This window comes from Cyanidioschyzon merolae, chromosome 12 (genome assembly GCF_000091205.1).
Source record: "Cyanidioschyzon merolae strain 10D DNA, chromosome 12, complete genome".
Classification (NCBI taxonomy): domain Eukaryota; phylum Rhodophyta; class Bangiophyceae; order Cyanidiales; family Cyanidiaceae; genus Cyanidioschyzon; species Cyanidioschyzon merolae.
The window spans coordinates 210,382-223,647 of record NC_010138.1 but is presented as its reverse complement, the minus strand read 5'-3'; the positions used below and the strand labels follow the sequence as shown (position 1 = coordinate 223,647).

At 56.5% G+C, this 13,266-nt stretch overlaps 3 protein-coding genes and 2 non-coding genes across 5 annotated transcripts; 2 read left to right on the top strand and 3 right to left on the bottom strand.

Moving 5' to 3' along the window:
* Positions 1–1,145: 1,145 nt before the first annotated feature.
* On the top strand, positions 1,146–1,775 carry CYME_CML098C (cytochrome c oxidase subunit Vb; the record flags this gene model as incomplete). The annotated part of the gene is made up of 1 exon (XM_005536690.1): positions 1,146–1,775. One exon carries the CDS (start codon positions 1,146–1,148, stop codon positions 1,773–1,775), a length of 630 nt encoding a protein of 209 aa, XP_005536747.1.
* Positions 1,776–3,758: 1,983 nt separating this feature from the next.
* Positions 3,759–7,301, bottom strand: CYME_CML097C (similar to nucleotide excision repair complex subunit XPC; the record flags this gene model as incomplete). Its single annotated transcript, XM_005536689.1, has 1 exon — positions 3,759–7,301. The coding sequence occupies one exon, from the start codon at positions 7,299–7,301 to the stop codon at positions 3,759–3,761; it is 3,543 nt and encodes a 1,180-aa protein (XP_005536746.1).
* Positions 7,302–7,481: 180 nt separating this feature from the next.
* CYME_CML096T lies at positions 7,482–9,127 on the top strand. The gene has a single exon (XR_002461411.1). It is a non-coding gene; the product is annotated as a hypothetical transcript (transcript).
* CYME_CML095C (similar to leucine carboxyl methyltransferase) lies at positions 9,075–10,673 on the bottom strand (the record flags this gene model as incomplete). The annotated part of the gene is made up of 1 exon (XM_005536688.1): positions 9,075–10,673. The coding sequence occupies one exon, from the start codon at positions 10,671–10,673 to the stop codon at positions 9,075–9,077; it is 1,599 nt and encodes a 532-aa protein (XP_005536745.1).
* A 341-nt stretch (positions 10,674–11,014) lies between these two features.
* Positions 11,015–12,578, bottom strand: CYME_CML094T. Its single transcript, XR_002461410.1, has one exon. It is a non-coding gene; the product is annotated as a hypothetical transcript (transcript).
* Positions 12,579–13,266: the final 688 nt, after the last annotated feature.

Sequence of the window (13,266 nt, the reverse complement as noted above, 5' to 3'; positions counted from 1 at the left end):
AAAAAAAGACTCATTTACTAAACGTTTCTTTTAAACGCAGTACTATCGAATAATGGTACATGGTTATCAGCCACTGAGCGGCCACGATGACCGTTTCCAATATACATCAATATGTGGCGCACCAGCTTTGCAGCAATGCTGAACCGTTCAGTACTAGTACGGTGCTCCAGGCGAGAATCTCATTCCGCCTCTCGTGGTCACGGAGTTTTTCATCCAAAGTCCAGAGCCTCCCTGCGCACACGCATACATGTCCAGATTCCACCAAACGCAGAACAATGCGCTCCACAGAGGTATCGAGGCCTGATCGACGCAACGATGCTGCTAGCGCCGCACCAGGACAGCACGACTTTGCCTCATCGTAACACACAATAGTTCGCGAGAAAAGCCAAGCAGCCAGCATCGACGCTGACGAGAAATGATGCAAAAGAAAGCACGCGGTCGTAGATGATGATGGTCGTCATCATTATCTTCTTCTTGTTCATCTTGTTTATCATCACCGTTGACTACCTGCTCCCAGTTGTTGCGCTTACGTCGCTCTCTGCACAACCTCCACGACTGCACACAGCACAGGGGCGATCACGAGCGCCCCATTCACTCGCGATATCGACCAGCAAACGCACCGCATAGTCTGGAACGCCCACACACGCACACGCACAGCACGCACGCATAGATGTACACACATACGTGCATAGACGCGTCGCATACGTGCCTAGATGCATCGCATACGTGCATAGATGCACAGCACGCACGTGCATAGATGCATCGCACGCATGCATAGACGCGCCGCATACGTGCATAGAAGCACACACATACGTGCATAGATGCATCGCATACGTGCATAGATGCACAGCACGCATGCATAGACGCACACACATACGTGCATAGATGCATCGCATACGTGCATAGACGCGTCGCATGCTGCGCCGCCGCCGTGCCGTTCCTCCGCCCGATCGCCATCGCGACGGCAGGGCAATGTTCGCTCGAACGTCAGTCGTGAGCATTCCACATAGATACACAGAGCACCCCCTGAGACTTTGGTAGACCAGCACGGACTGCGACGAAACCTTGTAAGCTGTTCCGACGTCGTGGGCTTTCAACGGTGCTGTTCGCAGTGGTAAGCTGTTTCGAATAGAGGACACGCCAGCATGCAACGGTTCTTGGTGTGCGGTGGCTTGGATGCGCTCTTAAGGCGCACATTAGCGCGCGCAACGAGCACGAGCACGCGTTGGCGCAACCTTGAGATCCTTGACGTACCCGTACATAAGGATAAGACATTTCCGCAAGGGTATTGGTTCTGGTGGCGTAGCAGTGGACTTTTAGTTCCTGGTGGGCGTACGAGGCGGTCAGCGCTACAGCCGAGCGTGCCCTGCTGCGCGAGCATCGCGACCAAAGCCAGCGGTTCGAGTGCCTCGCTGTCGCCGCCGCGTGCCTCGGCAGCTATGGACACATCAAATGATGAAGCCACGGACTTGCAGCCGCCGGTTCGGGGAGCGCCGCCTGGAGCGATGCCCACCGCGGAGGATCAAGCAACCGGACTGGAGCGTTTGGAGCTGGAGTACCCCGACCTTTTCAAACACAACGAAGTTATCCGCGGGCCTTTCGGGACCATGGATGCTCCGGTTATGGTCGAGAGCGCCTACAACAGCCGTATCGTGGGTTGCACGGGTCCCGCTGCACCCAATGATCACGACCTCTACTGGCTCGAAGTGCGGAAAGATCAACCCGCAGTTTGCCCACTTTGCGAACAGGTATTTACGCTTAAACAAGTGACGTAAAATGGCATGCACCATACGCTCGCGAGGACAGGCGCCCAGGTCTCTTGTATGGATTCGTATGTCCGTACCTGCTGTGGATTTTGGTGCACGCCCAGTATGCGTTTTCGTCTACGAAAGCCGGCAGGCAACACGCCCGGCCAGACGCGCTACTGAACGGTGGACGCATGGCGCGCAAGCACCAGGAAAAGCAACGGATTCCCGTTGATGAGAGCACGTGCTCTGATTCAGCGGCTCCAGACCGATGGTGAGCGCGATCATCAGGACTCACTAGACGCTTTCCAATCGATATGTCTCTGTCAGTAAACCGCAATGTTCGTCTGCCTAAAGCTGTTTTGCGCGAAACCAAGCCGCGAACGGTAAATATTCATATCTGTGAGGTTGCGAAGCATGCGCGTAGTGAACAGCACTCGTCAACGCGCTTCGTGGACATCCTCCGGGGGTACGCTGCAGGCGCACTGACCGGCAGTTGTGCCGAACTTAGCGTCACCTTTGCATGCTAGCATACGGGCCTTTATGCATACAAGTGTGGCGGTTTGCTTACGTGGTTATGTGCTTGCATTGTGAATTCGCAAGGAACATTGCATCCGCCTACACGAGTATCCGACGAAAATGGAATACGGAAATACGCGATTTGGTCCTGATTTTCAGTTCTTGCAACGTTTCCCGGGATGCCCAGCCGCGACAGTCGATGACAAGCACCCACGCCTCTCGTTTCCTCACATGCAGCGTGCGCACATCACGCATTCGTCATGTTTTTGATCTGTGTATTTCAGGGTGACAAGTGGGCTTCCCGATTTGCACCGCCGGACTGACGACGAAGAAAAGTTGATCGTCGTCTCCGGATGACCTGTTAACAAGCGCACGCCGAATGTTCCCTGAATATGTAAATTCAAGGAATCAGTGACATTCGAAACGCAAGTCGTCCTCAGTTTGTATCCGTCGACGAAGCAGCATTCGATAGGACCAGCATGAGACCCCTTCATACGATATGGTATCACGAGCGTCCGTCTCTTCTGTTTGGATGGAAGAGCGTTTTGGACTCGGAATTCACTTGTCGTGGCAACTGCTATGAGGGTAGCTTGCGTCAAAACTTTATAGGAAAAGAGCGTTGGCTGATCGAAATTTGTCTCGACTTGATCTCGAGCCTGAATACTCCATCGATGCTCTGGCGGTTCACAAATCCGCTGGCGAACGGGACTGCTTTCGCTTGCGTGTGCTTTCGTCCGCGTATGTGTCACGTGGAACGTCCATAACATGCCCGACATCTTTATAAAACGGTAGTGGGCGCGGCGTTGAGCTAGGGCATGGACGGGAGCTCGCTGCACCCGTCGAGGGCATGTACCAAGCGTTGAAGCAAACGCTCGCGTGCCGCAGAGCAGCGCTCGGAACAGGAGGCTCGGACTACATAGATGCAAACGCCTGACCACAATCAAGTGTCACTGCTGGTGCGGAGGTCGCACCGAGGTTCTCTACACACCTGATGACTATGGCAAACGAGGCGTCGATCGCAAGTTTTGCATCTCCATGAAATGCCTCGAGAATAGCTTAATTGTGGAATCGGATCATTTACATTGCTATGCACATCCAATTTCTGTTTGCAAAGCAGCTTGAAACAAAGGAGAGACTCACGTATTCAAATCCGAAGACTATCGAGAAGAGAACGGAAGCATACGCAAAAAAATCAGCCTGCAGAGGATGCTTTTGCTGGCACTGGGAACAATAGCATGTGCACCAAAATGAGCGTTCACGTTCTATTTGATGCTGACTAACTTGGGCCAGGGCCATTCACAAAACCCATGGTACAGAAACTCTTACGCTCAATGCATCCATCGTACAGCATAAAAAACTCGAACCCTTCTGGCCGGAAAGCACGTTTCTCGCGTACGCCTTGCGACGCACGCGTTCCTGGCATCTGTCGTGAACCGGACGCTCGACAAACCGTGCGTTCCGCAAACGCCGCTCCGTTTCGAACGATCCCAATGATCACAACAGAGACTCGTAGGTGACGCAGAGACCACAGAGTGCACACTGCTTGCGCCCGAGAGCATCCTGGGAATTCGAAGCGCCCACAAAGACCCACTCGTGTTCATGGGCGGCACGCTGATCAGCGTCGTCGTCTGCTCCTGCAGCGGTTGCGGCAGGCACGCGTTCTCGTTTCGCGGGTTCCGCGGCAGACGATGAAGACGTCTGCTTGCCCGCTTTGCGACTGGAGAACGTTGCATTCGTGTCCTGGACCTGAAATCCGCCATATCGTTTCCTCAAACGCTCTTTCGCTACAATAGTCCGAATGAGTTGTCGCCAGCGTCGCAGCGCGTCCTCTCGCATCCTTTTTTCGGCTCGTTCTCGTCGCCGCTTGATCTCTGCTTCACATGCATCCGTAAGCGCTGCAGCGTTTTCGGTGCAGACGACGACACCGCGAATAGCTGGAACGAAGCCGCATGCTCGTACCTCAAAACCGACCATCGCTGGTACGAAGTCAAAGCCGAGACGGCGCGCAAACATGGCAGCGAAAGGCAAGTCGACATGCGTTGTTCCCAGAGGCAGGTGATTCGGCGTCCAGAGCTCGATATTGCCCCGCAGGCCACATCGAGGGACAATACCATTTTCAGCTCGAGGTCGCGGCATGGGGTCCGTCTGCCAAATACCGAATAGTTCCGTCGGACCTGCGGTGGCAGTCGACGAATCCTCGAGCTCTTCAGGTGCTTGCTGGCGCCGTTCTCTACGTCGTTCTTCACGACGTTGTCGAAAACGGGACATGAACGATTGCACGATTTTGTAGGGCAGCTCGCTCTCCCGAACGATTCGGCATTCACGAAACCAGCGCTCCCGGGTATGCAACAGGTGAACATCTCGTCGACGGTAGACAGGTATAGTTTGAATCCGTCCGTTTGGCTGGATGCGTTGGATGTTTCCGATGGCAAGCTTCGGATGAATCGCCTCATACTTTTTCAAATGTTCCTCAAGCACAAAAGCGGGGTGATTTTTCAGCGCAGAAATGGATCGAGGAATGGGTTCCGCTTCATGTAATCCCCAAAATTCATTTTGCTCCAAATTGTCCAGTGCATTCCAGAGCGTGCTGCGTTCCCTGAACGCGTCGTCGTCGATAGCGTCGTGCTCTGTTTCAATCAGGTGTGTGCGTGGCTGAAAGGGGCTCAGCATTGGGAGCACCTCCTCGGTCCAGTAGCGATGACCGTCAAGACTGCGAGCCTCGAGTACAGGTTGGAACCGGGTTGTGTAGCGGCGGGTGACGTCACGTCCAAATCCATGCTCCAGCGCGAAGATATACGGGACAACTCGTTCGGCACGCTCCCGTTTCCATCGATTCGTGGGGAGCTCGGGAGTCTCGAGCTCGCTCGACGCCGTGTCGCTCTCGCTCTGTGAGCGATCTCCACTGCGCCCATCCATCTCATTGTATGTTGCATCGGGACGCAGCCTTGATGAGCGTCGCTTCGGTCGTTGGATACGATTACCGTCACCGTCGTCTTCTTCCCGTGGTTCGTTGGAAACGTCTCCTTTCAGGGATCTTGTCTTAGACGGATTCAGGTGCCGATCCCGCTGGCCAGTTGCCGCGGACCGGGGCAGAGGCCGCGTCGTACGGGTCCACCAAGGCAGCACCGTGACGGCTAGCGGGTCGTCGACCAAGCATCGCATCGGATCGAGATGGATCCAGTGCTGTTGAGTCGGATCCCATACCTCCAGCCAGTATTGCGGCACTCGGTAAGGATCCGCGTTCGTGAGATTCCATCGACCAGGAACAGACAAGGACCATAATCTACCCGTCTTTCTGGCCTGCGAGCTCCGATCGCTCGACTCGGCTGTGCGACGATGGGCAACCTGCGGAGATATGTTCACGCCCACTCTCCACGGCGCGAGAAAAGCCGATTGAATCTGATACGCCCATAAGTATGTCGAACGCGTATTGCCTCTTGGATTGGAGTAGCGCTCAGCGGACTCGAGCGCACTTGCGGTACGTTTGCTGTCGCGCGTAAGCCAGTTCTGGCGCGTTCTTTGGGTTTTGCTTGTCGAGAGGCCGCGTCCAGCTTGCTGCTGCTGATGATGAACGTCACGTTGCCGCACTTGCGGCGATTCAAGGGCGCGTCGCGGCAACGAGGCTTCTCCAGTGTCTGCATCCAAAGTCGACGCCTTCGAGTGTACCGCGGGCGGCTGCGCTTCGACTCCATGTGCCTGCATCGCATGCTTCTGCTGTAGACCGTGCGACGATCGAGAGTTCCGCAGTGGCTTACCGGGTCGTTTCCGATTGAGTGGTGGTTCCAATGGACATTGCTTTTTCGATGGAGGCACATCGGCTGGAGCTGGAGGAAACCAATGCTCCAGGATGGCCGAAAGTCGTGCTTGCCAAGTCGGTAAACCAGATCCCTGATCGACAAGTTCCAAGTGCTCGGGTTTGCGGCCAATTATATTTGGGCCTGCAACGAATCGCACGAGTCCGTATCTCTTCAGCAGCACAGTGCTGCCATCGGGAACTGGGGCGGACTGCACGCGCTTGCCCTCAGGCCGCGCTTGCGACTGAAAGTTCAAACGACCGAGCAACGCTCGTAGCATGGCGCATGCAAGAGCAACCAGCTCTTGTTCACCACCCAAGCCATGCAGCATAGCGTGCTCTAGACGGGTATGTGGTGTGCGTGGAACTGGCACTGAATATCCTGATTCGTCGGGGCAGCATACCTCACAGGGGAACGATGACTGCCGGTAGTTCGACGCAAACCAGACCACAAAATACGTCAAAGCCTCTGCAAGACTAGACGAAGTCTCCCTAAGGGCATCTTCAGGGATTCGGTCAAAACGCTCGATTACCTCGCATGGAACTAGGGAGAGTGCGCGGGCCTGGATAGTTGCCGCACTGGAAAGTCGATCGAAAGTGAGCGACGACGCCAGCATACATAGAAGATGTATGCGATGTATGCGTAAAGCATTGGCACGCTCTGCAGCGGAAAATGTCTTGGTCATTTTTCGCTTGGTTGCAAGTGATCCTCGCCGGCGCTTCGCAGCCCTATGATCAGCGTCTGAGCCAGTGGAGTCAGCTTGCGAACGGGACACCCCGCTCGCGCTATCTGTACCCTCTTCGTCGAGCTCGAGAACAACTTCTAGCTGGTCTTTTGTTTGCACAGGAGATGGCTGCTCTGCCGCACCCTCTGTCCAAGCAGACTCCCACTCTATATCCTTCTCGAGGTCCGCTGCGGGCGAGAGTGCGCGCGGATTCTCCTGCAGGGCTGTGGTTGGAACAGTGCGACGCGGAGGCTTCGTGTCTGGGCTTTCTTCAGCGACCTCAACATCCGCCACGTTCAATCGCTTCAGAGCTTCCAGTGCTGCACGACGAGCTTCCCGCACTATGCGAGTGGGTGCTTGCGGTGCTGCAGCGGCGTTTGCGGCGTCCGTCCTACGAGTTCGCTTTGTTGCTCGATCCAGCGTTCTCTGAACCGCATCGTTCGATGCGGTTTGCAGCGTTCCGACAACCGAAGACTCTTCCGGTGTAGCTGAACCGCCCCCGCCCTGACCGCTGGTCATGGTAAATCGAAGTTCGAACTGGGTTAAACGGATCTACGAAAACTTGGTGAAAAGCGCAGAGGCCTGTGTGAAGTGGCGTACGAGGTGGATATGTCTTTCTGTCTCATAATGTCTAGTTACAACAGCGCTGCACTCGTGGCGACACCCACCGTCTGCAACTGCTGCACCGTTTCTGCAGATATGCGCTGGAAGATTATGTGTCATTTCTCGGATCGCTAGGAAGCCTCAATCGGAGCACACTTTGAAAGGACTTGGGCGTCACGGGGCTCTTGTGTAACCGCGTTGAGCTCCGCGCGGACAAGCGCTAAACTGGGTAACGCAAAACGTTCGCAGCTCAAGTTCGAGAATGAGAAAGTGTTTCTAGCCTCGCGGAACCAGCGACACGCAGCTAGGTAGACAAGTGAGTTCGCGGAACGCGAGTTCTTGCTGGCCTTGCGTCTAGCGTCGAAGTGAAGCTCAACGTTGCACAGCGCTGGGTCTTTCCAAGTTACCGTGAGAGCACCTGGGGTGAACCGCAGCTGCCGACACGTTGAGATTGTGGAATCGCACGAATTCCATGGAGCAGTACGGGCCTGTTTGACTTGTACTTGAAAGTTCACCATGCTTGCAACCTTTCTTGCGAAGAAGCGAGTTACGGAAAGAGGTTCTGGTTTTGGAGGACGTGAGCGCCGCGCGGAAGGCCAATGCGCGCTCCCCGCAACAAGCATAGTTCCATGGGCTCTGGACGCGAAAGTTTATGCCCGCGACGTTGAGTGCTGAGCTTGAGGTTTCTAGTCTTGCTCAGTGAATAACGCGGAAAATGCATAGAGCAAAACAGCAGGCAGAAGGAAAAGCAGTCCCCAACCCGGTCTGGTGCAAGCTCGCACTCACGAGCGATGCGTCTGGCGCCATGGGGAGGAATGGCATCGGCACCGCAGCTTGCTGCTGGCAGTGCCGAAGCGCCACCGGACTCGTCGCCGCTGCCTACAAAGCTGTGTCCCAGACACGCGTGAATTCGAATGAAGCTAACGGGTGCAAGGCGGGTGCCACAGGCTGACATCGCGACGCCGCACGATGCACCGACATCGACGACAGTTGACGCCAACGCGCAGCCTAGAACGACGCCGAGTGGAGCATAACGCGCAGCGCCTTTTGCGCTGAGACCTGCTAGCCTAAAGCACTGCTGCGGATGCGAAGACTGACGAGCTTCATGGACTGCTGGGAACGATCTCACAGCTGCGGTGTGCACTGGAGAAACGAAATCGAGTCCGGATGCTTCCGTTCGGGCATGCCAATGAGCAGAACACGTCTCAGGTGCGACGACGACAACGGATACCGCGAATTCGCAGCCTGTTGGTAACTCCATCTGGTGCTTCTCCAGCGTGTTATTTCCGTGCAGGTGGGCGTTGTATTCGACCAGCGCCGCTGCGAACGGCTGTGCGCGTGTTCGCTATGGTGCATTCCCGGAGCAGCAGCGACCGCCTCTGCGTCACCAGGTATCCAGGATGCTGTGCAGCATGGTCATTACCGGAGTCTTTGCGAGGCGCAGGCCTGCATCGCTGCTTCCGCCTCACCACGGAGGACGGCTTGAGATCGCTAGACATGTCGTCTACGATCGGACGCTGCTGCTGCTGCTGCTGCTGCTGCTGCTGCTGCTGCTGCTGCTGCTACTGCTGCTGCTGCTGCTACTGCTGCTGCTACTGCTGTGGGTAGAGCATTGCCCGCACAAGGCCGCTTGCGCGTAGTCCACGGTGTCGAGCCGCAGCTGCCGCTTGTGAATACCGCTGTTGCCGGCTAGGCGTCGACCGCTGAGCCTTGGAATCTGCTAGGTTTGAAAAAGTCAAATACTTCTGCATGCTCATTACTCACCCAAATCAGTCCATAGTGACGCATCAAGAGGCGCAGCTCTTCGACTTCATCGAGTGCAACGATGCGCTCGATCCTGCTCCGTTCGCAAGCGTCGTCCCGGAGTCGCTGGTAGACCTCCATCATATCCATGCCGCGGCCCGGATGCTTCGATGCCGCTCCAGGTGCAAACAACGACTCAAGGTTGCGAACAGCCTCATCCAGGGTCGCGCGGCAATTCAGACCTTGCAGCGGAGCACCGCGTTCTTCTAGGCGTTGTTGCATGTGGCGACCGAACGCGTCGTCCAGGCCGATCGGATCGTAGCACACCAGCAGTGCCGGGTGGTTCGCGAACTGCTCGCGCAATGCCTCTAGGACATTCACGGTATCCGCCGGCGACAGGTACGCCAGAACGCACTCCAGGAGAATGAGCGTGAAGCTCGGTTCGCGCCGCATGCCTCCATGTCGCTGCAGGCGCTCGAGAGCAGCACCGAGAACGGAGCGGCCGCTGCAGAGGTCCGCCGCGATCAGCGCATACACCGGGGTTTCGAGCACCACCTGCACCTTGGATGCAACATCGGGTGCCTGCGCGCCAGCGACGGCGACTCCCGCGTATGCGTCCGCGCTTCCCGCACCGCGTGCCTGCACGTCGGCGACAGGTGCTTGGATGGCGCGAGCGAGCGCTGCCTGCCGTCGAATGCACAACGCCTTGAGCGACGCCACCTGCTCGGTATCCAGTTCATGGTAGCGAACCTGCGGCAGCGGCACTTCTCGGTGTGATGAAGACGCCGCCACGCTTGCCTGACGCGACCGCTCTAGTAACCAGAATGGCATACTATCGAGTCCAGCGCCGAGCGAGAGCAACTGCAGCATCGGTGGCTGGTGGCTCGCGCCCGCTTTCAACCGCAGGCGCTCGAGGACTGTGTCCATGATGTGACGCAGCGCCATGACCCGAGCGTACGTGCCGTGCAGGAGCACCGCGTCCAAGCCACTGCTATTTACACGCAACGACCGCGGTACTCGTTGGCCTAGGCTCAGCAGTTGCGCAGTCCCAGCGCCGTTATGCCCGTTTCGCTGGCCTCCTACCAGCGTTTGATGCCCCGCGGCATTCAAATGCGTGCCCTCGCCGTCGTCTACATCGCCGCACGCTGAATATGACGATGACGCGAAATCTGGGCCAGCAGCTTCTCGGAACGCCTTGCCACGGCCTGGGTGCGGCGCGCTGCTTCCGCTTGGCTTGCCACCTCGGTCGACAGTGGGTATCGATGCGTGCCGCTGGCTGCCGTCCGAAATCGCTGCTGACAAACCGCCGTGCTGACACGGCAACCGCTGCCGCTCTCCACGCCGTTGCGGGCACGATGTTGCCGAATCAGCTGCCAGCCTCTGGATCGGATCCAGTAGCGCGATGTAGGCGTCCTCGAAGAAGCCGCACCGCGCAGCAAGGCATTTGGACAGCCATGCGTCGTAACAGGTACGTTGCACCGGTCCCAGGAGTCGCTCCAAACCTACATCCTCATCGGTGCTAGCTCGGGAACCTGCAGAGGTCATTGAGCACACCCGCTTGCCGCGTCCCGCTCGCTGTAAACGCCTTGGCGCTTATCGGGGCCGGAACGCACCCCAAAGCTCTAGGCAATGGATGTGCCTTTGGTACGAGATCAAAAGTCACTCAAACCGACCATCAGAGTGTTTTTAGCAAGCTGCAGGCCCAGTAGCTCGCAAACGTCCGGCAAGTGTGGACGTGCGAGGCCGTCTATTTCTTGCTTGCTGACTACGCACTGAACAGCAATCCCAGCGGCGGGGCGCGAACGCAGGCTCCGCACGGGCAGTGCGGCGCACGCTGCAGAGGTCGCTGCCGAGTCGCTGCCACCAGCGGGACTATTTCGTCGTCAGCACACGGTTTATAGCTATACGCGGCAGATGCGCGCAAACGGTACGTTAGAGTGTGCGGACGTTCGTCATGCTTGACGAGCGCCGAAACTACGACGAAGAAGCGCGCCGTTGCTGTACACGCTGCACAAAGCGCGCTTCCCACTCGATGGAACACCAAGCATTCGTCATGTCGTACTTGGCCAGAGCATAAAACCGTCTCTCGAAGCGACATAAAAAAACCCAGATGCCCAGAATGGTTACCTTGGTAGAGTTTCTCTAAGCGAGCAGCTCCTAACGTAAAAGAGCATACCCAGGTGCTACAAGCTCAACGCAGTTCATAAGCGGCACTGCAGCATGCGGATGCGTGCTGTCCATGCGTGCTGTCTGTGCACGCATGGACACGTGTCCATTCGTGCATGCGTGCAGCACCGGATGAAAGTGTCCATTCAGATTCATCAAGATGCAGATTGGTGCCCTGGAATCTAGAAGAATCTCGAATGCCTGGAAGCACCGGGCATTCATACACAAGTGCAGTGTCTCGAAGTAGAAGCGGAGGCATGTGAAATCAGCGAGGCATCTCTGTACTGATTGGTTGCAGAGTCGCGTTGTGCCGCAGCTGGGTGCTCGGCAGTGCCCGGCACCCGCTGCCGGTGCTGCATATTCGCCAATGGGTATATCGTTGGTGCTCAAGGAGGACGGCGGTCGCTCCAAGCTCGAAAAGAGTCTATTTGATGTAGACTGGAAGACAAAATACGAATCACGTGGTATCGGGGCATTCAGCTGCAGGGAGAGCTGTGTCTAGCGAGCAATGCCGCATCGCGTATGGTAGCTAGTTTGGAAAGGCGCAGGATGAACGCAGTCGTCGCCATTCGGGACGGTGCTCAATCTGCACAGTCGAAAGCGCGCAGAGGACCGGCGGTAAAATAAAAAAGATAATGAACAAGTCGCGCGTTACGTCCACTAGGTAAATCGGCGGGGAACAGCGCATATAATGAACAAAATAGCGAACCGGCCATATTGTGCACGTGAACGCACGACGGCCAGACCAGAAACACTGCGTTCATGCTCGCGTCAAAGGTTCATGATCAAGAACCTCGAAGCTCCCTCGCCTGTCCAAACGTTGCATCCTATTTCGGTCTCACGTAGCGCTTACCGAGAAGATGGACTATGCCCCGAATGATCCCAGAGCGAAACTCCATGTCGCCGCACTGCGCCAAGCCTGGGAACCAAGCGGTCATCCGACGCTCGCCACAGTCTCCAGAAGGGTATCACAATGGTAAGCATTACGAACGGGCGCGATCACCTGCCACAGGACTCACACGTCTATACTCAGTTGCGGCTGCGGGGACTACCGATGCGGCGGTCTCTCTCGACACGTCCGCGTTGTGCACACTGCGCTCTGCAGCAGGGATGCTCTCTCTCGATCCACAAGTTCCTCTGTTCCAAAGGTTATCGATTCTCTAAGTATGAGAGAATCTGGAAGCGCCCGAACATAAACACAGTGCTCTCCGCTGATTCCAGTAGCCTATGCGCAACCAGAAAAATTTGCTTTGTGGCGCCTACTTCCCATATTTTAGCGTGAATGTCGAGAACGCGTACGCCGCTGGCATCCAACATCGACGTTGCCGTCATCGCCGTCGTTATCGACGTTGCCGTCATCGACGCTGCCGCCGTGTGCATCGTTACAGATCGATGTATCCGCGGGATCACCGTAGATGTCACGTCTCATCCAAATGGTCACGTTTTTGAAGGGCGATTTCGACGCTCTCGTAAGATGGCGCGCGTCAAGGCATCGCGGGTGCGAAGATTGCGCGCCGCGCGGCAGCGTTCGCCTCGCGGTGAATCGAGCGCTGCGTTCCATGTGTATCCAGCTCGCATGTAACAGTTGAAGCGTTGCTCACTGGAGACTTTTGGGAAAGGTCCTTTTTGGGACGTACAACGAAAAGCGCTTGTTGTTCTGTATCATCTATATTGATACCGACAGTGGTGCTGAGGTTTGACTTTACACTGGAGCAGTGGCTTAACTTCTATTCGTACAGTAGAGGTGTGGAAACGGAGCGTTCTTGAAGCGGACGCTGGCGTGCACTGTTTTGCGCGCGGTGCGTACCCGGAAGTTTGCGAGCGTGTGCGCCAGGTTTTGGGGACGGCAGCACGCAGAGCGTGTTTGCTCTCTTTGTTTTGGTAGGAAATCGACAGCTGAGGGGAGCAGGAGGTCATCTTCGCCTGGGAGCGTTTGCGGACTGGGAGCACCGGTGCAGGTTGCTTGCGTGCT